Source organism: Drosophila navojoa, chromosome 5, assembly GCF_054131105.1.
Source record: "Drosophila navojoa isolate 15081-1374.11 chromosome 5, UAZ_NAV_1.0, whole genome shotgun sequence".
NCBI lineage: Eukaryota > Metazoa > Arthropoda > Insecta > Diptera > Drosophilidae > Drosophila > Drosophila navojoa.
The window spans coordinates 7,350,047-7,377,345 of NC_142893.1; the positions used below are offsets into that span (position 1 = coordinate 7,350,047).

The 27,299-nt window shown below is 36.3% G+C and overlaps 2 protein-coding genes across 6 annotated transcripts in view; one reads left to right on the top strand and one right to left on the bottom strand.

Moving 5' to 3' along the window:
• Galphao (G protein alpha o subunit) overlaps positions 1-27,299 on the bottom strand; it is a 38,066-nt gene that overhangs the window by 6,570 nt on the left and 4,197 nt on the right. For 2 of the 5 annotated variants that reach the window (XM_018103808.3, XM_089261312.1), the window contains exons 3-4: positions 15,731-15,915; positions 15,484-15,644 (exon numbers count right to left, since the gene is read on the bottom strand). In XM_018103808.3, the coding sequence (XP_017959297.1) occupies positions 15,484-15,644; positions 15,731-15,915 (346 nt within the window). Of the gene's footprint in view, positions 1-15,483; positions 15,645-15,730; positions 15,916-20,727; positions 21,342-22,592; positions 22,713-27,299 lie in introns of those variants that run through there. The other 3 variants (XM_089261313.1, XM_089261314.1, XM_018103809.3) reach the window with 3 other exon arrangements.
• On the top strand, positions 593-14,431 carry Cyp49a1 (Cytochrome P450 49a1). The gene is made up of 14 exons (XM_089261310.1): positions 593-900; positions 5,976-6,256; positions 6,311-6,456; positions 6,540-6,705; positions 11,060-11,140; positions 11,218-11,334; positions 11,392-11,468; positions 11,570-11,765; positions 11,844-12,018; positions 13,166-13,335; positions 13,425-13,503; positions 13,585-13,684; positions 13,754-13,878; positions 13,944-14,431. The coding sequence occupies exons 2-14, from the start codon at positions 6,030-6,032 to the stop codon at positions 14,055-14,057; spliced, it is 1,773 nt and encodes a 590-aa protein (XP_089117436.1). The 5' UTR covers positions 593-900; positions 5,976-6,029; the 3' UTR covers positions 14,058-14,431.

Consider the following 27,299-nt stretch of genomic DNA (forward strand, 5'->3'; position numbering starts at 1 on the left):
TATGCTATAAAATAATAGCATAAAAAAATATATATATAAACAATATCGACATATATAAAACAGAAAAGTACGTACTATATATTTATATAGATAAATGTATAATAAATAAAAAATGTCTATTAAAATTAATTTGATCTACTTCAACAACAAAAATTTATGGAAAACTATTGGCAAAGTAAAAGTAAAATGTTACATTTTTAATTTAAACGTAAAAAATAATATATTTAAAAACTTATAATCATAAAAATATATGAAAAAATTGCATTTATGTATAAAAAAGCGAATTGAGAGAGAATTTTTAAATGAAAAGGTAATAAATTATTAAATTGAATTAACTTTCATAGTTTTATAATTTAAATACAATGCATAAATTAATTTTTTGTCTAGTGCAAAAAACAAATATAAAAACATCTATATAAAGTATGTCGATATACATATATAAATATTATTAGAATTATAATATTTACTTATAAATAATATATTTATTATTTTGTTTTATTATTCGATAACGTTACACATTTCATATGCCAACAATGACGCCCCCAACACTGGCCTAGGGTATTCCAACAATAGCTTGTGCTTCAGCTTGGAATTGCTCACGCACACAGCTCCAATTGGCGGCGCACGTAGACCAAACTCTAACCAGTCCGCCGTGCCGGACTGGACCGGAGCGGAATTGATGCGGTGCGCTGCTCTGCGCTGCGCTGCGGGACGGCCTGAGCTTTTCGACAATCCTATAAGTAGACTAAGAAGCGCTGCGATCGCGTTTAGTGCGTCGCGTTTGCTCTACGAGGCAGCTGGCAAAAGCGGAGCTACGACTTTCGGTTTCTATTCGCCAACGAGTTTGCAAGTTAGCGTGACGCTTTGATGTTTTAAGTGGAAGTGGAAGTGCCACACCAAGTGAGTGAAGCTACCAGCAAGACATACATATATACATATCTGTTATAAGTGAGTGTGAGACTGTGTGTGAGTGTGTGTGTGTGTTTGTGAAAATGACAATAGGAAATCGCAACCGGGTTTTAGTTTGGACAAAAGATAAATTGAACACAAATGCTGTAAGCGTTGACAAGTGAAGCCAAAGCTGAAAGCTGGCAAAGGCCATAAAAAGGCCGCCGAAAACTTGGCCAAATGCTGCAACAACAATGACAACAACAAAGACGCTAACAAAACAAAACTAGTTAAAGTGCAATGCACTTCATTCCGCTGTCAGTTATTTGCCATTGCAAGTGAGGCGTGAAAAGGCAGCTAAAAACGCCAACATTGAAAGGCTTTTGACAAGTGCAGAGCAAACAAATGGAGGCGTGGCAGCAGCAGCAGCAGCATCAGCAGCTGCTGCGGCAACCGTAACGCCTCAACTGCCACACCTCAATTCGCATAATTTATAGATCTCGCATTGGATATCAATCGCTTCGCTGTTGCAATGACAAAACAAAACAAAAATATCGACAAAATATTCAAAAATGAAAACGAAATCGCCAATACATAAAAGACTTGCTAAAATATTTGATCAAATGTCATAATTTATGCGTCCCGCAACTTTCTACAGAGCTTTAGCTGTAAATACTACAATATATATATATATATATATTTAACATTTGTGCGCTAATGAATAGAATCTTTTGTGTGTCTGCTGCATTTGCAAAATGCGCAAAAAAAAAGACGATTTCGATTTCGATTTCGCCTTCAGTCGTGCGCAACGTTGCCTTGAAAAGCAGCTAGAACAATGTGGGCCACAAGTGGCTGCTAAGGGCGCCGCTGCCAGTGGGAGTGGAAAGAAAACAAACTAACGTTAGACAACTCAATGGAAACTAAAAGCTTGTAGCCTTTCAAGCGAAGCCATGGTACAGTTTGCTTGCTCCAAAGCGAGAGACTTGAATAAATTATGAATAAGTGAAATGAAACATACATTTTACTCATGCTAGAAAAGACTTGAGTTGGCTGACTCAAGACGGAGTCAGGTGGCAATAAATAGAAGGAAATTTAGAGAGATATTAAAAATTATATAAATAAATCAATATATATATATTAAATATAAAAAATAAATATATGTATATATAATAAATATATAAAATAATTAAATAAATATGTGCAGAATTTTATAAAATTGAATACAATGTCAGTAAATTATACTGTAAATTAGTAAATTTTATAAATAAATAAATATATATAATAAATATATAAAATAAATATATAAAACAAATATATATATAAATATATATAAAAAATAATATATATAAAAAACAATATATATAAAAAAAATAATATATATATAAAAAAATAAAATAGAATTTCATAAAATGCTTTTTAAATTTTATAAAATTGTATACAATATCAGTAAATTATACAGTAAATTAGTAAATTATATAAATAAATAAATAAATATATATAAAAAATAATATATATAAAAAAATAAAATAGAATTTTATAAAATGCTTTTTAAATTTTATAAAATTGTAGACAATATCAGTATAAATTTTCAGTGATAATTATATATTTATATATATATAAGATAGTAGTTAAATGGCTTATATAAATACTAGAAAATTATATAAAGCGTCTATATACATTTTCAATTGTTATACGTATTTAACATACGCATATATGTATAATACATATAAAGCTATGCAGCTTTACCGCCTGACAAGGCTGTGATTAAATTGTTTAATTAATCACAGTTAACAAAATTGTTCAAGTTGCATTAAATCATGATATTGTAAACTAATTTAAATACTACTATCTAATTTAAATAATACTCTTATTGCATAAAACACGCAATTATATACACAATAATTGTTACATATCTATGTAAACTGTCTCAGCTTAAAAGTCATTTGCTTTTCTTCATAAATAATTTCCTACCATTCCAACTTTCATGCTTTGCCAACTCAAGCACAATTTCTTGCAGTGCATAGTCGTCGTTGTTTATTCTTTTAATAATAAAGACGCGACAATTGAAATTGCTGGCGCATTGGCTAAGCAAAGTCAAAGTCAAGCAGCGGCGCGGCTCAGCCCAGCGAGGAGACAAAGCACTTAAACAGCTGTGTGAAGAAGAAGCAGCAACAGCAGCAGCAGCAGCAGCAGAGGCTGCTTGACATTTTGGTTTTCTTTTCTTATATGCTTGGTGTGTTTTTTTTGTTGCTTTGCTTCTATTTTTGGGGGGCAAGCGCAAGGATTATCACTCAAGTTCATTATGAGGCATGCCCCGATAAGATGTATGTGTGGTTGACTAGCTTGTGGTGCACACAGCTCAAGTGCTGGACGGCTGAGCTGAAGGTCGTCGTTTGTCAAGGCAAGGGCAAGGATATGAGCTCAGAAGCATAATGCCAAGATTGTGTGTATACACACACACACACACCAACACACACATAGAGATTGAGCTATAAAAATTGTGTGTGGCAAATGGGATTTAAATTACCAGCGCACAGAAGTTGCAAGTTAGGAGCAGGCGCAGAGAGCGTGAGAAAGAGAAAGAGAGCGAGAATGAGTAAGGAAGAGGAGAGGGAGAGGGAGAGAGAGCGCGCGCGACAGTGGCAGCGACACGCGGCGTATGAGCAATATCTCAATATTTCTCATACGCAGCGTGCCACCAAATCACGCTTTGATGTGTATAGACGCGTATATATGAGCAAATATCTAGATGTATGTATGTATGTATATAATATATGTATATATATACACACATTTATATTGAATGCCTTTTGTTAGCCACTTGAATTTTATTGGCCCCACGCACACACACACACACACAGACATACACACACACAAACTTTAACAATGCTGCTGCTCTGTATTGAGTTAGGTCTTTGAGTTTTGGGCTAAAATCAAATGTAAACTGCTTGAGCGTAGCTTTTGGGCATTTATTTGCCAGCTTTTTAGGCCGCATATTAAGTTCGTTTTATTTTTTCATTGTTGTTGCTGTTGTTGTTGCTGCTATTATTGCATAGGCATTTTGGTAAATTGTTCATTGTTTGCCTGCTCCCGTTGAGTGCACTGCATTTGGGCCCAACCAAAAAAAAAAAAGAGCGTCTCTCATGGGACATTAGGTCGCGCGTCTGGGCCACAAGCTTGTAGTTGACATCCACACATTTATGGCCACATACAGTATTTATGTTCGTGCATAAATATTGTGTTTACCGAGCCCTAACCTTCTATTATTTAAATATTGACAGCTAACTTTATTGTTTGCCCGTTGAGACAATGCGGACAGTGAGACAGTGTAGGGGCTGCACGCATAGCACAGCATCTTCATAAATAATCAAATAATACATGTTCTCAGCGCTTCTTTATTTAACTTGACAATTGCCGTTTGCCTAAGCAATTCGCATCGCTGAGCTACCTTATTCGCACTCAGTTATATAACATTATGAGCAGCAGCATAGTTGGATTGTGTTTATAATAATTGAAAAAAGGCAAGAAAGAGAGAGAGAGAACAACTTTTTGCTAAAGTTTTTCACAAAGTGCATGGAAATTATAATGCCAACTCATCTGGAATAAGTGACAGCCGCAACAACTTTCGTAAGTTTTGCACAACAAACAACTTGAAATACATTTCATCTCATCTTTATAGTTTTTTTGTTGTTGCTAGTTTTCTCCAGTTCTCGACTCAAGTGGGCGGCACAAATGGCGTCGGCGACGGCGGCTGCGAAACTTGTTCAAGTTTTTGCTTAACATTTTCCAACCATTTACAGTCGTAATCTCTCAGTGCTCTAGGGTTTTAGGGTCCGTTTCTATATGCCATTTGGTTTTTATATAGTTATATAATGAGCTGAGTTGATAAAATCTTTGATTATACCCATTCCACTCAGGCTGCAGACAATCACAATTCTCTGTCTCCATTGCCACGTTTTAAGCCAACATCAATTTTAATGGCTTTAATTCTATTGTAATTTGCTTTCAGCACAAGCAAGTTCTAGATAAAGACGTAATATTGCACAAGCCAACGCTAATTGCGTTTTTCTTTGCAATTTTCACAACCTCAATATAGCTTATTTGAGTTGGAGTGCTAATTGAATTATGGAAATATTACATATATTGTAGTATTCTATTCTATTCTACTATTACTATTACATATTATTGTGTTTAAATGCTTATAAACATGAGAGAGAGTTTTAGTGCTATTTGGGTATTAATTATATAATGTAATTTTTCAGTATATTTTATATTATACCAATTTTATATTATTTACAATTTTCTTATTTTTATATAATATACTTTTTTAGTTTTATTTCGTTTATATTTATATAAAATTAAAATTATGCATTTTGTACCCATAATTTTTTTTTATTCATATTTTATTTATTTATTTTATATATTTTAAATTTATATTTGTAAATTTTATTTTTTAAGATTTTTTTTATATACAATTTTTATTTTTATATAAATTTATTTATATTATATTTTGAAATTTTTATATTATATTATAAATAGTTGTTTTTGCATAGATTTTTAATTCAACTCAAATATTTTTATCTAAATTTATTTTAAATTTTAACCAAGTTTTTTTAACAATGTTTTTTTACCTTATATTTATTTTTTTAAAACCAGGCAACTAAAACTCAGATTCAAGTCCCAGATATGCGTTGCGTTATTGCCTTAGTTAATCGAATTCTTTAAAGAACATTACACAGAATAATGCAAAAGATTGCTTTAATTTCACTTCTCATGACTTCATATAAAGCAAGCATTTATAAGGAGTTTTCAATCATCTCTAAACAGTATATATCGATATATACATTTACAATTTTAATGATGTCTAGATGACTAGGTGTGCTAAATCCCTTACACCTCTCTCTCTCTCTCCCACTCCACTCTGCGCAAACACAGTCAAACACATTATATCAGCGCTCTATGTGATTTTCATAAAATGCAAATGAAGCTCGCTCCCACTCAAACCTGTTACTACCTGTTACTGCGCGATTGCACATGCTTCTCGCAACTGCTTTTATAACGAACTTCCACTGCTCTTTGCCTTTCAGCACAGCCGAACAACGACAGAGAATTGAACAACAACAACAACAACAAGTGTAAATATGTCAAGCTTGAGGAAGACCACAGCGGCGCTGATAAAGCGCACCAACTACTCCGCAACGTCGACGCTGTTGCCCCGAGCCGGTGGCGGCGGTGCGGCCAATGCAGCAGCCGCACCACATGACGGCGTGGGCGTGGCAACGGAAATTGAAAAATCTTTGGCGTCTGGAGCGATGCAGCGACAGCGACAACAACAACAACAACAACGAATCGATACTGCAATCAGCAGGTGAGTTTTGACAGCTGGCAATACCTGCTGCATGCTCTGACATATAATTTGCAGCAGCAACACGGCAACAACAACAACAGCAGGCACAGCAACAACAACAACAACGACAGCAACACCTGCTGTGCGTCCCTATGAGGAGGTGCCCGGGCCTTATCCATTGCCATTGATTGGCAATTCCTGGCGCTTTGCGCCACTAATTGGTTAGTTAAACATGCGATTTAGCACACCCACACACACACACATACAGAGTATCGCTTAACACATATACAAACGATTTTCATAGGCACGTACAAAATTAGCGACCTCGACAAGGTAATGCACGAGCTGCATATCAACTACGGCAAAATGGCCAAAGTGGGCGGACTCATTGGGCATCCGGATTTGCTGTTTGTGTTCGATGGCGATGAGATACGCAACATATTCAAAAAGGAGGAGGCCATGCCGCACAGGTAAGCATGCCATGCCCACTCAATGTGTGTGGGGAGGGGGGCGGAGGGCGTTAAGCCCAGCCGAGCAAACATTTCCACATGCATATTTGAAAATCCCCAACAGGAGCTTTAAACGGAGCTTATTATTAAATAATTAGCTTGCAACGAGCATGGCAATTTCAGACAGTGCTAAGAGTGTGTGTGTGTCTATATATATATATGTATATATGGAATTATAGTTTAGGCTAAAATGAAGCTTATTTGAATTTGCGAGAACGAAAGCAAATGGCTATGAATCAAATGTTTGCCAACTGAGCAAATGTAAAGTTTGCTTTGGGCTGTAAGTAATATGGCTAGCGGACGAAAGAGCTTAAACATATGATAGAGACTTTAGAGAAAGAATTTACATAGACAATAAAGATATGTATTTCAATTGAATTTGGTGTCTACTATATTAATATTTTTTATAAATATTAATTACTTTTTATATGCATACATTTTTATAAAATATAATAAAAAAAAAAATATATAGAATTTTTTGATATTATATTTTTAACTTACTTATATAAAAAATAACTTATTTATTTTTTATAAAATTTAATATAAAAAATAATTTATTTATTTTTTATAAAATATAATATTAAAAATATATATTATTTTTTATATTATAAATTTAATTTATTTTTATTTATTATAAAAAAAATTTTTTTTTATTTATTCATATACATATATTTTTATAAAATATAATATAAAAAATATAACATTTCTTATATTATATATTTTATTTATTTATATAAAAAATAATTAATTTGGGTAAAAATAAAAATCAATTTAATTTTAATCACGCAACAACCAAAATAATGCAAAACTAAGCACAGAGAGACTAACTAAAATAATCAATACATGTATATGAATATATAAATCTCTCTCTTCACTTCAGACTCTAGCTCCCAAACATAAATGTAGTATTACATAATAATTTCTGCTACGCAGACAAAGCGAAATTACAGCATAGCAATTGCAGCTTAAGTTGGCTCGAATAACTGCAGCCTAATTGACATACGTAATTTAATGCATGGCTGCATTCAAGCAGACGTCACTGTAATATAATACAGCCCACACACAAGCAAGCGCACACACACACACTCGCACACACACACGCTCAGTATTCATACGATATCCTTTTACATAGCATCGATTTAATGCGCCTGGGTTTGTATTATTTATGCGCACATTGCATTAAATTCATAATTAAATTATTTCTGTGTGCATGGAAGCAAAGGATTCGCCTCCTGTTTGCCATTCTGCTTGATAATTAGTTGTAATTATAATGCCATTTGGCCAAATTACGTGCACAATTTGGCCAATTAGAATGTGCGTGTGCGTGTGTGTGTGTGTGTGTGAGTGTGGCAGCTGATTAAGAGCTGCTCGAAATATTTGAGCCAACAATTTTGAGCACAAATCAAAACCACAAAAAAAACTTTCACTAGGCCTACAAAGAAACCGCAAAAAAATATAAAAAAAAAATATTTACAAAAAATTGTAAGAAAATAAAATAGAAATGAATATATAAAAACGAAAAAAAAGATAAAAATATATGTATATACATACATAAATATAAAAAAAAGCTAAAAATATTTGAATGCGAATAAACTAGGCATATTCAAACAAATATATATATTTTTTCTTTTTAATTATGAATTTGTAAATATATACATTTGGTTTTTCATATGTAAATACATATTTTTTCTCTCTTTTAAATATGAATTTATATATGTTCAAATTTGTTTTTCATAACAAGAAAGCCAGCTCTTGAGGCCAGCTTGTTAAACTTTCTTTTATTCAACGCGTTGGTTGTCTTTTTATTTTTATATTTTTTTTCTATTTTTTTGCGTGTTCATTTGGCCATGAACCAATTTCTGTGCAGAGCGCAAAAAAAAGATAAATATAAAATAATAAGCATCCAGTAGACGCGTCAAAAACAAACTGCAAAAAAAAATTGTAGTTGACTTTTAAAGCTTATATTTAGCAAGTCATCATGGGAGGAAAGAGCATAGCAGAGAGAGATAGAGAGATAGATAGAAAGAGAAAGAGAGAGCGAGAGCGAGCGAGATGTGCACATACAAAGTATAGATAATAAATTGACATAAAGCGCAAATGCGTTAAGGTGAGCAAATGTTTAAAGATTGAAAGATTGATGAATGCGGCGTCGCTAATTGATTGATATATGTGCAGAAAGCAAACAAAAATTTATACATACATATATCGCGTATATATGTGACTGACTGATTGATGAAGACATTCAAAGTAAAACTTTACGCCTCGCGTATGGCCCCAAACAGCAGCAGAAAACGTAGCAAGAAGCTAAAATCTTTGTTGTAGCTTTTTTATGTCTCACATAACTTTAGAGAGTGTGTGTCTGTGTGTGTGTGTGTGTGCGAGTGTGTGTAAGACATATAAAATATACATAAACTCGAGATTAGATGCCCAGTTGTTATTGTTAGTCTTATTGTTGTTGACAGTCGTTAAAGAGACAAAACGCAGACACATTGTCTAGCCAATTGTGGCCAACTGGCTGGAGCTTATTGGCCTACTCTTTCGAAATCTAGCTGCAACTCACGTCGACGGCTTACACATGTTCAAGAGCAAAAAGAAACACGAAACATAAAAATATGCATAAACATATAAATTCGATTAAATCTATTTCAGCGCAGCCCTTTGATAATATTGTTTTTCATTTCATTAATTTGTTTTTTTTTTTACGCCCATCTCTGGCATTTGACCTTTGAGTGAACTGGTTGATGAGCTCAGCTGTCAGCGTTGCATAAATGTAAATGAAATGCACATTATAAATTATACAAATATTTTAAATAGCGCTTCAGTGGGCAGCCGACGACTAGACGGCATTCATGTAAATGAAATGCATACAAATATTTTAAATACCATTCCAATGGAAAGTGGGCGACTTGAAGATACTGCAGAGATGTCAGTCAACCCATTCAATTGTAATTTTATAGAGTTCTTAAATTTCTTCTGTTGAAGCGCAGTGAGTGCATAGAAGCTTTGCTAAGCTGCCTCATTAGCAGCAATAATGAGCAAAAGCACGAACATGATATCATAATAATCATAATAATCATAATCATAATCAGTATATTGTAAGAGAATTATTATTATATTTTTGTTACAAAACTCTCCAAGTTCCACTAATTTCATCTCATTTACGCTGGACAACAAAGATTTAGTTGATCTATGAGCTCATTTCAAGGCAGAACAGGTTTGCTGCATGAATAAAAATACATTTCAGGAGTAATCAAAAACTGGTTTAAACCAAAGAAAGAAGCAAAATAAATAAAAACTAAGCGAAAAAAAAAATTCGATTCTTTTTTTGTGCTTGAGTGTGAGCAGAATATTTATGAATAGAGTTCTCAGACTATAAATTGCATTTAAACAAGTAAAATAGAATGATTTTAAATATGCTCAGAGAAGATAGATAGATATAAACAATATAGAAAAATATATATAAATTTAGATGTAGCTAAACAAGTCTAGAATAAATTGAATATGTGAATAGATTAGATTTAATATATGCTCGCATGAAATCTAATTAAAAATCTCCGGTTTTAAATAGAGATCTAATTAGAGAGATTTCAATTATGTTCAGATTTTGTTATCTCTGAGCAGCCAACATGAGCGCACAACAAAAGGGAATGAATTTGAAAAGAAAGTTGATTTGCAAAAACAAGCAAACAAACAAAATCTCCAACGATTTCTAAGTAAAGAGTCTTAACGAGCTGCTATAAAACGCAATTTTGCAAGAAATACCATTAAAACATTGTTGAAAAGAAAGGCAGCCGCAATCTAGCCTGAATGCCCCTAATGTGCGTGTGTGTGAGTGTCTAAATAAAGTCATATGACTTTTGTTTTATGCCATTTAATTGAATATTGTTGCCTGGGGCAACGAGCACAGCAAATAGACAAACAAACATGTGTGAGTGCGAGTGTGTGTGTGTAATGGAACCTACTAAGCGCGACAACACCCTAGCCCAACAGCCCACACTTGGCTATAAAATGCCAAGTCGTAAAACAAAATAAAATGCGACTATTTATATAGCGACATGCGAATTTATACAAGATACACAAATGTATCTGTATCTTGTTGTTGTTGCTTGTTTGTCTCACGCGAGCATTTGGTAACTGAATAATGTAAGGCACAAGCCATGTTTAGAGAGAGTCAAGCATTTGACATCATGTTCCTTAAAAAGCATCAAATTGCGCATACGCCGCATTGCCGGCTCATCAAATATATATATGTATATACCCTTGTATGTATGCTTGTCACTTTATATATGTATGTACATCTTTTACTTCTTGGCAGACCCTCGATGCCCTCGCTGCGACATTATAAGGGTGAACTGCGCCGCGACTTCTTTGGCGATGTGGCTGGTCTAATTGGCGTGTAAGTATTACGTTGCATTTGGCAACGTTTCGCTCATCCATTCACTCACCTGCACCCACCCACCTGCTCGCAATTAGGCACGGTCCCAAGTGGGAGGCATTTCGCCAGGAGGTGCAACAAATTTTGCTGCAACCGCAGACGGCCAAGAAGTACATACCCCCGCTGAATGATATAGCCAGCGAGTTTATGGTGCGGTAAGTCAGTTGGCACCTGCCCAGCCTCAGGCTCAGCTCACATTTTCCGTTTTATAGCATAGACGAGATGCGCAACGAGCAGCAGGAGCTGCCTGACAATTTTCTCCACGAACTGTACAAATGGGCGCTCGAATGTAAGCCACAATGATGTTTATAGGCTCAAATAGTTGGCCAGATAAAAAAGGATTTTTTTCTTATTTTCCTTTCTATTTTTTTTTTTTGTTTGTCCTTGCAGCGGTGGGCCGTGTTTCGCTGGACACACGACTGGGCTGTTTGTCACCGGAGGGCAGCGCTGAGGCACAGCAAATTATTGAGGCCATCAATACGTTCTTCTGGGCGGTGCCAGAGCTGGAGCTTCGCATGCCCCTGTGGCGTCTCTATCCCACAAAGGCCTATCGCAGTTTTGTGCGCGCCCTGGATCAATTTTCTGCGTAGGTTGCGACACGCCTCCATTTCACATCACATTTATATCTATATATATATATGTGTATATATCTTGATGGATTTAGCATTTGCATGAAGAACATCAGCCAGACAATGGACAAGGCCGACGCGGACCAGGCCAGCGCTATAGCCAAAAGCGAGGCAGACATCTCCATTGTGGAGCGCATCGTTCGCAAGACAGGCAATCGAAAGTTGGCAGCTGTCTTGGCCCTGGATCTGTTCCTCGTGGGCGTCGATACGGTGAGTAATTGTTGCCAATAGTTGCATAAAGTCGAAAGCTTTCGCAAAATTGCACCACTTGAAATATATCTACATATATATGTACATATATAGTATGCCGTATAGCTTAAGGGTATTCGATACGTATTTGCATTCTGATTGGAATGGCGCAGCTATCTGATTTGCATGCCAATTTGAATACTTAAAGTGGCTTTGTTTGCACAGCTAAAACTAAAGTTCTGAAATGCCATTTCCTTGATTGATTTGTAATTACTGAAGCAGGATTCTAGGCTCTTATTTTATATACTATACTATTTACTTTCAGTTTAATAGCTAGTGTCTATAAGGGATTAAGCTGATGTCTATTAATATATACATTGACTATTAATATATACAAAAATAAAAAGAAATTATTTAAAAAAATTAAATAATATAAAAATTTTGGTATGCAAAATTATACAAAAATCTATTGAAATTGCATTATTATGATGAACATAATTTAAATTTAATATTTAAAAAAGTCAAAAAATTATTATAATGTAATTTATGTATATATTGAGCTCAATTTTATTATTATTATAATTTTTTTATTTAATTTAATTCATTTATTTTTTGGCTACCATAAAAAATAAAATTTATATTCCTAATTTTTTTTTATATTCCCTTCTCCTTCATAACATATCTTCTGCTATATAAAATATTTAAATTAAATTCCGGTTATGAATACAAAGAACTTTGAATGAATATTTATTTATCACTTTGTTTTCCCTTTCTGTTCTAAAGTTTTGTTTTGCATTTGTAAAAGGCTTATCAGCATATAATTCCCCTTTAATTTACGCATATATTTACACACAAACACGCCGACTAAATGGCAAATGAATAGATTATCAATAGCTGGCGTCGTTTTTTCCATATACATTTTCACATCATATCCATGGCATTCAAAATGAACGACAAATAATGGCTGAGTGTACTATATACATTTGCTGTAATCTAAAAAAGATAATCGAATGACACAATCATTATTGCCATTACGCCAGGCTATAAATAAAGCTCATTAACTAATTAACGCACAAGTTGCGAAATATATACATACATATAAGTCTACATATATATATATATACATGTATGTATCTATATATAGCTAACTTTCATCCCGTTTTTGCAGACTTCGGTTGCCGCCTCGTCGACCATTTATCAGTTGGCCAAGAATCCGGATAAGCAGCAGCGTTTGTTCGAGGAACTGAAACGTGTGTTCCCAACGCGCGACGCACAAATCAATCAGCATGTCCTCGAGCAGATGCCCTATATGAGAGCGTGCGTCAAGGAGACACTGCGGTAGGTCCACTAGTGATATATACCCACGCACAGGTGCTCTATATAGATGGTCTCTCTCTTTTTCTCTTTCTCTCTCTCCACCTTTACAGTATGAAGCCGGTGGTCATTGCAAATGGACGCAATTTGCAGGCAGATGCTGTTATCAATGGCTATCATGTGCCAAAGGGCGTAAGTGGGCGTGGTTGTTGTCAAAGAAACTTTTTTACTCTCTCACTCTCTATTCTTTTTCTCTCTATCTCTCCCCTGCAGACGCACGTCATCTTTCCACACTTGGTGGTCTCAAATGATCCCACTTATTTCCCGGAACCCAAACGTTTTCTGCCCGAGCGCTGGCTCAAACAGGGCGCAGGTATGTGCGAAAAGCGGACGTGGAAATAGTAGTTATTTCTATTTTTCATTTACAACTTTTTCATTTCAGCTGAGGGCTGTCCGCATGCGGGCCAGAAGATACATCCCTTCGTTAGCCTGCCCTTTGGCTATGGACGTCGCATGTGCGTGGGTCGGCGTTTCGCTGAAATCGAGTTGCATACGCTGTTGGCCAAGGTAAGGACTTAGGGAGAGACAGGGACAGTGTGATATGGAATTTTAATTGTCTCCTGTTATGGCAGATCTTTCGCAAATACCACGTATCCTATAATTCCGACGAATTTGTGTATCGCGTCAATTCCACGTATATACCTGAATCGCCGTTAAATTTCAAATTGACGCCACGCGAAGAGTGAGCAATGGAGAAGAAGCAGAAGGAGGAGGAGGAGGAGGAGGAGCAGCAGCAACAGTAGCCGCTGAGGATTTGCAGCTGTCGCACAACGTGGCGGCTGTGTGATATTTTTAGCAGCACGCATATTTTTGTTATTGTTGCTGCTGTTGCTTTTGCTGTTTGGTTTCCATTTGCTTGACTGTCACGCGTTTGTCTTTTTTTCTTAATTAAGCAAATGTATCTCAGGCAGGACACTGACAGCAGCGGCAGCAGTAACTTTGTACATATATCTCTATATCTATCTATCTATATATCTTTGTTTATGTATTCGTGTTAGTCATCAATTCTAGTTTTACTGTACGCAGCCAAAAGTCGTAGTCAATAAAGAGCCTAAAAGTATGCAACGTGTTTTTCTGTCTCTGTGTATGTGTGTGTTTTTTTTTGTTTATGCTACATTAATCATGCAAGCGCCCGGAATGCAATGGAAGTGGAACACAGCCACACATTAGCGTATGTGAAACGATTATTCATGGGGATTAGTCTGTTTTATGTGATGTAAATGTTGAATTTTATATACACATATACCGCTATATATATATATATATCATGTGTCACATATGCTGTGCATGTAATGCCTTTGATGAATATGTGATTAATTGAGGCTGCAGCATTCCGTTTATATTCAAGGTCATGAGACTTAGCAGTAAGCCTTTGATTCATGACTAAATTTAATGAATCAGTACATAAATGTTTATACAATTTGTATAAAGAATGGCCTATGAACTGCATAAAGCATTGGGATTTTAGCGCTTTATATTGATTGGAAATCTTTTTTTATTTCTTATTTAAACATTTGATTTAGATTTACTTTTTATAGCTTTTGCGCTGTAAATTATAAATGTAAACATATATATTTAAATTCATTTTTCAGCATATTATTCATTTGCTGTGAAAATGTTCCCCAACTGGATTATAAATATTTGTTTTTTAATTATTAAATAATATTATGTTATATTTATTAATAATTTACTAGCTGTTGCTAATTTTATTACATCTTGTTATAAACTTAATTTGCTGAAACTGTACTGGAAATAGATTTTTATATATCTTACTCAATATTTGATTTATAAAGAAAAATAAACTTCATCCAAGTATAAATAGAACGAGCTTTATACGTTTTCTTACTAAGAAGTTCAAGAATTACTCATAAATGGACCCAGCCTTGCCTAGCTCAAGTATGTTTACTTAGTAATAAAAGAAAAAATTCTCCAAGTTTTCACAATCTTCATAAGAAAAATTCTATAGCTGCAGTGCGATATGCAGCATAGAGCTAAGGGAAGTCTGTAAAGTCTGCTCAATGCAAGAGAATTTGATTCACTTCACTCACAGCCCCGCCACCATGGCCTATAGGAAATTTCTATAAATAGTTACAAATCACAGTTGCTACTCACTATTTAGCGGAATCATTCAATTGATATTCGTTGCTGCGCGAGAAGCACTCCTGTACGCCGGCGTCTAGCCATAGCCGCTTCATGGCAGCCAGCAGCTCCTCTGAGAAGGGTTCGGTGTCGTGCATGCGTTGGCACACATCGAACACCATTTTCGCATCGCTCTAAAGAGGAGATAGAGAGAGAGAGAAAGAGAGAGACTCAGATTAGATAAACGGTATGCATTAGAATGGAATTGCGTTCGACTCACCTCCCGTTCATTATTGCTATACTGAATACTAAGATTTGGCATGGCTCGCAATATTGCAACTAATGATTGTATTGTGTTGCTGTAGACAACCGGTCGATATTGTTTAAAGTCCTCCGCAGTGAACCCGCTCTCGTGAATGATTTTCATTTGTTTGACTATTGTGCTTTTGCCCGATTCACCGGCGCCTGGAAATAAAGAAGCAACAAATATACAGAAATCAGATAAGACGCACATGCTACAAAGATATCACGCTTGGCCAATGCCTTGCAAGCTGTTGCAACATGGCTCAACAAATACCCTTGGGTTAGTGTAAATAGAAAATGTAGAGTCATATAATGTTATGGGGTTACAATTTAAATGGAGTGCATAAATATTTGTGGTAATTTTTAAAATAGCAATGGACTAAATGGAAATTTGCTCAAGTGTCATTTGGCATAAGAAATTGTAGAGGAAATATTTAGCATAATTGTTTAGATTTTATTTGTATATTTTATTTTTAATATAAATATTTAATGAATAGTAGATTGATTAATTGTAGTATGTGTTTAGTTTGTAGTACTATTATTTATTTTTGCACAAATATAAAAAATAGTTTGAGCCCAACATATTAGGATAAATAAAATAGTAATTGAATTTTACTTTTCAGTTTTTATAAGCATAAAATTTTCTGCTTTTTTTTTGGTTGGCAGCTAAAAAAATTATTTTGTTCTGATTTTTGTTGAGCTGTTGACTTATTATGCGAAAATTGTTGTAAAGCTTATTGCTACCTAAATTAATTTTTTTTTTAATATATTTTATTTTTAAATATTTTATTTACAAAATCAAAGTCAAGCCTAAGCTTTTATTGTTTCTGTTTGATGGAAATGTTGCTAAATATTATATATTTTTATAAGAGGGATGAGCACAATAATTTTAAGATCCAGATACTTTACACACTTTATACTGTTCCTTCCATATACTAAATACCTTTTTTTCAACTTTTACTTCAAAATCTTCCCAACTTTAGCAATTAAAACTATCTTATGTAATTCAGACTAAAATAAAAAGCCAAACTACCCCACACAGCACTAGTGTAGGGTATCTTTTCGCCCCAAGCCAGTGTGTGTGTGTGTGTGTGTGTGTGTGGCAAAGATGTAAAGTGCAAAATACAGAAGGCGTCTGATTATGTGCAGTGACGCAAAACGCACTCGGGGCACTTTTTCACTGTGGGCGTTACAGGGGCGGTCAACGAGGCGTGGCGGGCGGGGCTGGACAGGGCGAGGGAGGTTATAAATATTTATGCACAGATTACAAGTGCATAGTTCGTAGTTGTTGAGCTAAGTGTGTGCGCTTTGTATTATACAAGTAGAGCTTAATGGCCTTTAGCACACACACACACACACACACACACATACTGAGCACGTTATCGTGATTATGATTATCATGATCATCATTATGATTGCCATCATCATAATGGTCATCAGCATCTTATGCTCTTGGCTCGGACTTGTCCGCCGGCTGTAGCACAGCTCTGAACATAACAAAGGCTTAATTGTTGGATTTAAGTTTTTTCTCTATTCTAGTTTCAGTTTTTTTTTCTTCTTCTGCTTAACTTAGGTGGTCTACGCCCGAAATTGCTCTATTTGGATCTCAATTGGTGCCTTGTGCCTGGCTTCACTTGCATTAACTAGCCCACTTCGCCTTTGTCTACTGTCTACTGCATTTGCTGTCTAATTTTAGCCGCTTTCATTTTACACAATTTTCTGTGCAATTTTCCCCCCAGTTTTTCATTCTAATTTTCTTTCGTTCTTCACCATAATTGAGTGCGCTTTGGTGTATGTGTGTATGTGTGTGTGTGTTTGTGTATTTGTGATTTGCATGCACTTGTTGATAATCTGTGCATTTAAGTCAGCTGGAAAATTATTGCTAAAGCGCTTCACGAATTATCTTTGCTAACGATTTTCCCAGAATTTTTATAATTTATGGTACGAATGCTCAATCAAATTCGTTTACTTAATCAGGGGGAACTTTTTGCATTAGAATGTTTGTTATTTATGTTTATATTTATTTACTTAAAATGGGAACTTTAGTGAAAGATCTTAAGGTTAGTCAAAGTATAAAGTTTGAACTATGTACTGCAATAGCTACTGTAACTTCATTTGTATCTGGTATAATAATAATATTTAGTATCTGGTATCTAGTATCTAGTATCTAGTATCTAGTATCTAGTATCTGGTATCTGGTATCTAGTATCTAGTATCTAGTATCTAGTATCTAGTATCTAGTATCTAGTATCTAGTATCTAGTATCTTGCATCTAGTATCTAGTATCTAGTATATAGTATTTAGTATTTAGTATTTAGTATTTAGTATCTAGTATCCTGTATCTTGTATCTAGTATTTAGTATCTAGTATCTAGTATCCTGTATCTAGAATTCAGTATCTAGTATCTAGTATCTAGTATCTAGTATCTAGTATCTAGTATCTAGTATCTAGTATCTAGTATCTAGTATCTAGTATCTAGTATCTAGTATCTTGTATCTTGTATCTAGTATCTAGTATCTAGTATCTAGTATCTAGTATCTAGTATCCTGTATCTTGTATCTTGTATGCTGTATCTAGTATCTGGTATCCTATATAAATAGCAATCTCTACATATCAAAGTCTATCTTAATTCACAGCTGATGTCGTATAGTTTTCCCTCTTTGCCATTTATGAACCTATAAATTTCTCCCAAAGACCATAAATATACTTATAACAAACAACTACTATAAAAAAAGAGTTTTATAATATAAAAACTATTTGATAGGACCTTTAGGGATACATTTTTAATCGCTCAGCTATTTATGGCAAACAAAAAAGTATTTCCGTTTTTAAACATTTCAAATTGTAACGTTCTATATATAGACAAGTTAGACGTCGCCCTGAGAAAGGGTCGTCATAGCACACGCAGCACAAGCTTAACGTGTTGCGGCTCGTTTACTTGCTGGACTATGTCCATAAATTAAGAATGCGCCATGGAAATTTGTTTAGGTTCCGTTGTTCATTTGAAGAAAACAGTTCAATGCGCTCCAAGCGTAATTGTTAAGAAAATTTCTCGATTATAAATATCTAGAAGTGTGGGTGTGTGTGTGTGTGTGTGTGAATGCATCCATTCAAGAACTATTAAATACAACAATCAACTTGGGAGTTGAGGAACCGAGAACCGAACGAGAAATGTTTTGGCATCAAGCGCAAAGTTTATCTAGCTCGGCTAGTGGAAGACGTTGTTTATGACTGCCGGCACGTGAAATTAATGAGATGTTTGTATTGGGGAAGTGAAGGCGAGTGCTTAAAATTTAATGCCTGCGTAAATTGCATGAATAGCCAAAGAAAGCTGGAGCCAGAGCAAGAGCAAGAGAAAGAGCACAAGCAAGAGCAGGAGATGCAGAGATGAGGTCGAGGTGAGAGTTTAGTTTTTGTTTGATTATTATTTTGAATATGTGCTCGATTTTTGAACAACTCGCACGCATACTGAAGCTTCTTTTAAATAAACATTGTTCTCCAGTGTGAGAAAAGTAATCATAAGCACACATACACACACACACACACACCCACCCACTTATACATATTTATAAAGAAATGCTGAGCAGCATTTTAACATTTTGTACAAGCCCGCAAAACTGTCAGAAATTAAATCTTTTGCCCAGGAGACGGACGCTGATATTTGCAAGAGGAAATTAAATGAAACACAAAAATACATACATACATGTAAACATCAGCAAAATTGCAAATGAAAATGATATACAAATTGGAGAGGGAAATGGAAAATGGAATACATACGTAACTGCAAAATGAGAGCAGCGACTGCACAGAGGACCAACTCTTCGAATTACAAACATTATTCATTTGGCTGCTAATGTGAAAGCCCTGAAAAGTATTTCACAAATAAGCTTAGGCTAACAGATACCCTATAAGTGGAAATGGGAATGTGCTGAGTGTCATTTAGACAAGGCAAATCAATGTAAAAAGCTAGCACATACATATATCTATCTATTATTTGAGTGCTTAATTTTTTCCTATAACTGGAAGTATTTATTTTTCATTATTATATATTCAAACAAAAATTGTTACTATCTACTACTTTTTATTATTTTTTTTTTACTAATTTTTATTATTTATTATACATCTGCTTCAATTTTTACTGCCTTCAAGCTGAGGTGGCAAAGTAATTTTACTGTCCCAGAGATGCTAAACTTCAATTGAATTAGAAATTCCATTTCCATTTCATTTTCAGTTAAGCCAATAAAAACCCAACTTGTTAAGATGTTAATCTAGAAAAACAATCTAAAGTAAAATGAGATAGTTAAGGAAGCAGAAGCCAGCTCAGGTGTAAAATCGATAAGAGACGGAACTATTTCAATGTTATGCAGTAGCTGCCGAGTCCTGCACAAGTCATGCTTGAGTCATTACGTTCACAGTTAGTTGGACATAATATAATTGCAGTTTGCAATCAACTATTACCGGTGCAAGGCACACACACACACAGACACACACGTGAGAGGGTGGTGAGTGTGTGTGTGTGTGTGTGTGAGAGAGAGAGTGGGAGATCTGCACACCCACATTCGTTGGCTGACCTTGAACTTTCGCCAAGCGTCTGAGTATGAAATGTATATTATTGCTGATTATTAAATTTATAGCATTTACATACGGCAACGGCCGAAGAATGTTGATGTGCTGCGTGTTTGCGATGCAAAGCAGACAATCAAAAAAAACAACAAGAGAAAAAAAAGCTGTATATATGTAGGACAGATTAGTCATAGATGTGGCAAGTCGGCAGCAGGACAGCTCGTTAAGGGCCTAGCAGGCAGGTCAAACTTGATGTGCATAGACGAGCAGCCGCTAAGTATGCTATGGTAATTACGCGACGGCAAGCCTAACGAGCGATAAACCGGAGAAAGACAGCAAGAGAGGGAGAGAGAGAGGGGGTGACAGGAGGAAGAGGCAATGGGCGAGGGGCAGGTAGACATGATAACTCACCCAAGAGCAGCAGCTTAATCTCTTTGGCTGCCTGTATGCCATCCTCTTTGAGATTACGCTCGATCAGGCGACTTCTGGCGGCTGCGGCTCGCTCCTCGGCAGACTGTGCGCAGCCCATGGTGCGTATTGCCTCGACGCAAAACGTTTTGAAGGTCGTTTGATATCGGCCAAATCAATGGCCGAATACGCGGGGGATGCAGAAGTCTAACGGAAATTAACCAACAACAAACAAAGCCCCCACAACGGCAGCAACAACAACAGCCCTGTTGTGCCTTAACTTTACAGTTTTGTTTACGAAACTATTTGTTTAAGAATTTCTTAGAAATATTTGTTTTCTTTCTGTTTTTTTTTTTTTTGTTTGCCTTCAGTTACACTTTCGGCTTGTACGCGTTACACTGCAAGAAATTGTTCGATTCGATTTCGGTTGAGAATTAATTTATTGAATTGATTTGCATTTGCACTTGTCAGCCAGCGGGTGACATAACCGTAACAACAATTGAATTTATGCGCATTTGTTGACAAACAGGGCGACTCGATGCCAGGATAACAGCCGAGACACATTCGTCTGCCACGCGGATGCTGCACGAAATGAATGCGATGCCGATTCGAATGATTAACTTTGCGCCTCGTGCTTTCGTGGCCAGCAGCAACCACCCCGAGATAAGCACAAAACCAGCTGGCCAAATTAAATGCTCACCGTAGAGCAAGAGAGAGAGAGAGAGAGAGAGAGAGAGAGCGAGAGAGAGAGAGCACAAAAGCTTTTTGTGCTTTCTGATTTCTAGCCAAAAAGAGGAAATATTAAGAAATAAAAGTTGTAATGGAAAATAATACAATTAGCTTATATATAAAGATTTTTGGCTTGATAGCAGGATTTGTTTTTGGGCTAAAGGAGTTGGGCGAGCAGGTGTTACACTTTATATATATATATATATATATATATATATATATATATATATATATATAATGAGTGTATATATATCTCTGTGCAGCTAGAGCCTTGACAAACACACACACACGCACAACACGCATACGCAGCGTGTGACAAGCAAAGCAAAAACAACAAAAAAAATCAATATAACACGCTAGCAAAAAAAAAAGGTTATTTTATAGTCAACGATATTGCATAGCGGATAAGCACACACACACACACACACACATACAGATATAAATCTATATATATGCATAGTCGATTATTGTACGTGGCCATAAATAATATTGATAGACAAATTAATAGCGAGCCATATTATTTGCAAATGCCCATGGACATGACCAAGAGTTTTTCCCGAATAGCTAGCGCTGCGCTGGTCTTACAAGTGGCCATAAACACATTCACACACACGCACACAGAGAGAGAGAGAGAGAGAGAGAGATAGTGAGAGGTGTTGGGGTGGTTGATTGGGCGGCCAAGGGGGTTGCTCGATCTGACGCAAAGCAAACAGCAAGTGCGATAGCGAGTGCGAGCGCGAAGTACTTTTGCTGTTGTTCTTTTTTTATTTTTTTTTGTTGCTACAGTTTTTCTTTTGTGAAAAGCACGAAATATTCAATTTTCTTTGGTTTTGATTTTTTTTCTTTATATATATAATTTTTTTCTGCTTTTTTGTTTATTGTTATTGCACGCTTCCAGCAGCGCAAAGACAGCAGCAGCGAAAAAAAATGATTCATATGAAAGAAAATTTCGGGGCGAAGCTGCTAAAAATATTCCTTTTCAGTTCGAATTTAATTTTCATTTATAATTAACGCTGCAATTATCGAGCACTTGTCGCGCCTGTATCTAACGAGCGCGCAATATTCAATTGTTGTTTTATTAATCATTGAACAATTTTCATAATTTTTTTTTTTTTTTTTAATATTTTAATTTTCTTTACGTTGCGAAAATACGCGTGCTTTTTATACATATAATTTTTTTTTTTTTTCGGTTGAACGATTCGCTTTGCTCTTTAACTAACCAACTGACTGAGTTGGCTGGAGCTGTCGCTGGACTCGCTGGACTAAACGAACAACTGGCGAACGGAGCCGCCCTAAATGCGCCTGCACGTACTCACTCTCAATCAATCACTCAATCTCTCGCTCTCGCTCTCGCTCTCTCTCTCCTGCTTACACACGCACACGCGTACTCAACAATTACAGCTGAGGCAAAAGCTTTTACGAAATACACATACACATTAGTGAATGGGCTGACAGAGCTTTACGTTGTGCGCGTGGGAGAGCAAGAGAGCGCGCAAGCCCATGGCAAACGTGCGCATGACAAGGAGCCACCGAGAGAGGGAGAGTGAGTGAACTGACAGCCTGGAATGTTTGTAGAAAAAAAAGAGCGCTGGAGAGAGTGGGAACGGCAGAGTAAAGCAAGTGAGCGCGCGCTGCAATTGGCTTGGTGCTCGTTCAGCGAGTAGCCAAGCAGCGAGTGTGACAAGGCAAGGACAACAACAGCAACGAGTGAAGCACACACACACACATGGGCAGGCCCATAGACAGACCAGCACTTTAAAGTCACTTTTAGGCAGCTTAGCTTTTAAACGGCTAACTATTAGGCTCCTTAGCTGGAATACGGCTTGAAAGCAACGAGAGCTGACCTTTTCCATCAAATGACGAGCGTTGACAGCCGACAGGATGAGTATATTTTCATTCTATTTTCCGTCCCCCCCTTACCGGAAAACTATAGCAGTGGGGAACAACAAATACATTGAATGCCGGCGGCGGCAGATTAGATAAAAAATGGAGGAAAATCGAACCCCAATTGATGATGGCTGGCCCAATTGTGTTCAGTCATTGTCATCGGCTGTTTGATTGAATGTTCAGACAGACTGCCAGCGTTAATTGACCAAAAAGCTTTTTGCCCAGCTCTCCAAGCGCACATATCGCATTTCAATTTGCGAATTGCCATCGAGCAAATCAATGCCCAGGTAGCGTCCAGACGAGCGCAGCACTCAACAGTCAACTGCACGCCACATAAGTCAATTAATCTTATTGCATGGCTCATAAAGGCGCAGGCAAAACGTCAAAGGCTCGTCGAACAATTATGCAAAATGTGCCCTGGCCCTTAGTTTAGCTAATTATGGTGACCCGAGCATTCACAATATAGCTTTTTATTGGCTATTAATTAAGGGTTATGCCGTATTTAATTTGTTTGAAGTTAGCTCTGAGGTAGAGTAGAGAATAGTAGGGAATATATATATGCCTAACAATAAAATAAAATATTATATTATGTCAGCTCACAGTTCTCTGTATTGTTTCATAAGGTTTCAACTTCCCCCTAACTCAAAAGCTTATTAAAATTGTAATTACACATTATCTCTGATTATTCAGATTTGATAAGTGCATTAGCTTAACTGCTGCTCTTAGTTAATATTTTGAACACTTTAATTGAAAAGTTGATGTTATTAAATGGAATTGCAGTCAACCTTCAACCTTTTTTTTCCAGTTTTAATTAGACCTTTCTGAGAATTGTAGTTCGGATAATGCCAAAGCCATTGTCGAGATTTCCAAGAACTGTTGCAACCACTAAGCCAAAACGACACCACAATATCTTCAACCCACTGGCTGTCCTTCTCTGTGGAGCAGTTAAATGTGGCGATAATTGGCGTCGATGTCAGAGACCGCAAGGTAATTGCATTCCATGGCAAAACGAACAAATGGCGTGTTAAAGCTGGAGACCTAGTCCGAATGGCTGCCCTGCTTTAACAGGGCAACTGTCGAGAGGGGCTGGTGGGGCTGGTGCTCGGCTTGGGGTTGGAGGTTGGCTACGCAAAACAACAAATTCAATTGAATCATCATTTGCAAGCGACGGACAGTGGCGAAAAAACAAAAATGAAAACAATGAACGAATAGCAAATGAAATTATTGAATGAATTGGGTTAGGCCACAGGCGTCACGAAAGGGGTTAACAGAGTGTGGGGGCAGCGGGCAGCAGGGGAATTAGCGCGACAACAACCGCAGCCAATGACAACGACAAACAGCAAATTGAGTGCTTCTATAAAACTATGCTGCTCTGTGCTTCATTTTCATTTTTTTTATTATCACGCGAACTCTTTTAAATGACAAAACTAGAAAAAAGGAGAAGAGGCGATATACCTCTCTCTCTCTCTCTCTCTCTCTCTCTCCCTCTCTCTCTCTCTGCCTCACTCTTTAAGGGGGTTTCGTTGGCTTTTGACTTTCTTTTGCGACACTTGACTCGAGTCAATTAAATTCGATTTGTATTGTATTTGGCATGTTTTCCCTAGTTTATTTAATGAATCTTGTTTATTTGCACGGAGCAGGCGAGTGCCGAAGCAGTGGGGGGGGAGGGGGTTACATTTCCCCATGGCAATGGCAGCTCGTAAAATGCACTCATTGATTGACTTTAGCCAAGTGCAGCCAACAAGATTCACTTCAGCCCAGTCGAGCAGCAATTTCGGTGAATCATTTTTAGCTGGAAAATCAATTTTACGCTTTCCTCAAATGAACTGATTACCTTCGTACCATCGTTTCTGGGTATTGTTATTGTGAAACCATTTTTCATATTCCTCTTACAATTTCCTTGAACTTTCCATTTATATTTCATTTGTTTTGATGATTGAATCGTTGGGTAGTGGAAAAAGGATTTTAGTCAGCAAATTTTTTGTATAGAAGCGAGATAAGTTAGCTGGAAAAGTCATTTTCGGACGAGTAAACTTTAAGCAAGGAAGAGGAAGAGTTAGAGAAAATGATGTGACAGATTTGCATATATATTAGAAGCAAAAAATTTAAAAATTTCTTTAGATAAGAAGTAGAGAAATATTTAATTAAAATTAAATATAGGCAAAGAATTTTTGAAGTTTTGCTGCATTAAATAATTTAAGGCAGAGAATATTTTTTAGTTTTAAATAAATTAGGGCAACGAATATTTTTTTAGTTTTGCTGAGATAATTTCAATTGAATTTATATAGTGTAAAACTATGTAAACAAAAATTATTCTTTATCTAACCTCTAATCATATTGATAATTATCATATCTTTCACTTAACTATAATCTGTAATATCATTCCTCACTATCTAATTTCCCATCTTTTCAGCTAAATAATCTACACATTGTCTCAGTCTTACAGTTCACATTATCTATGCCCGCTTTCAATCTGAATCCTTTGACATTTCCATTCATTTCGTTGCATTCGAATAGCATTTACTAACGCCAACTTCTCAGGCAACACAATATTGTTTGTTTTCGGGCCGGGCCACACATCACTTGGTGCACTTTGGGCCATAAAACACAAGCAGCAAATGTTTCCTCGATAGGCACTTTTGGCCTGCAAAATTATGTTAAAGTGTTTAAGCATCCGTTACGAGAGGGCGGCCAAAGGTGCTGTCGGGCAGTGGGCGGGGCAGCTGCAGCTGCAGCTGGCTAAAGGACCAGTTGGCACTTGTGTATCGATGTTTTGTCCACAGACCGAAAAGCCAACCACACCCATGCCACAGCAGTTCAGGTCGTGGCGGGGCGGGGCGGCGCGGGGGAATGCTGGGTGGGGCGGGGCGGTGTTCAGGTCGAGGCATAGCTCATGTACTCTCAGCTGGCAACAGTTGCAGTCGAGTTGTCGTGTTGTCGTTCATTGTTTGTTGTTCGGCTTCCTGCCGCCATTTGAGGCTTCCGGCCTGCCATTCGACTCCTGGCTCCCCAAAAAGTGCAGTGCCCACAACAACAACAACAACAACAATAACTGTAATGGAACATGAACTATATTGGCCCCATTGCAATTGGCCGTTACCTGCAGTTATATTAAATATGCACTCAACAAGCGATGGTCGTTGAAGGAGCAAATGAGAGAGAGAGAGAGTGAGAGAAAGTGAGTGGAAAAGAGTACGAATTTGATACAGAAGTAAGTGTTGAAGAGCTAGCGCCACCTAGAGTAGATGTCTAACACCTTGAGCTGAGCTGACTTAATTAATTGCTCAACCAGTAAATTGATAAGGCAAGTGAATAGAGATATAAAGAAAGGAAGCTGAACAAATTATATATGACATTATTATATGAGTAAATATTATGCAGTGTTTAGCTATTGATTGTATCAACTGACTAAATGTCAAATAAAATGATCAATTATATATTTCTACATTCTTCTACATTATTGGAGTAGAGACCATTTCCAGTTTTACTCACAGCATGCATATTAAGAGGCATCTATTGTCCAATATGGACTGCCTCTTTCCTTATATTATATCATATTCTCATATACAATGTTAACTTTCACTTTTATAGCCAATGCCAGTTTCATCCTTCTCTATAATACATTACGTACGCTAAGCTGGTTTCGTTTAAGAGGCTTGCAATAGACTCTATCTCTTCTATCTATATATCTTCTCTGTTAACATATGTGTCTATATATCAACGTCGTTGAGCACTAAGCACTGTGCGCATAGCAAGTCGTAAAAACGAAGCAAGGGCTTTAGTTGTAGCCATAAAATTCATTGAAATCTGTTGACAAGCAATTTCAATGCCAATAATAATAAAAGAAATAATGAAATGAGCAATGAGGAATCAGAAAAACAACAGCAAATTTCTTCTATAATATGGGAACTAAAACTAAACTCTTTTAATATCAGATTTTGGTTATAATATATGATGTC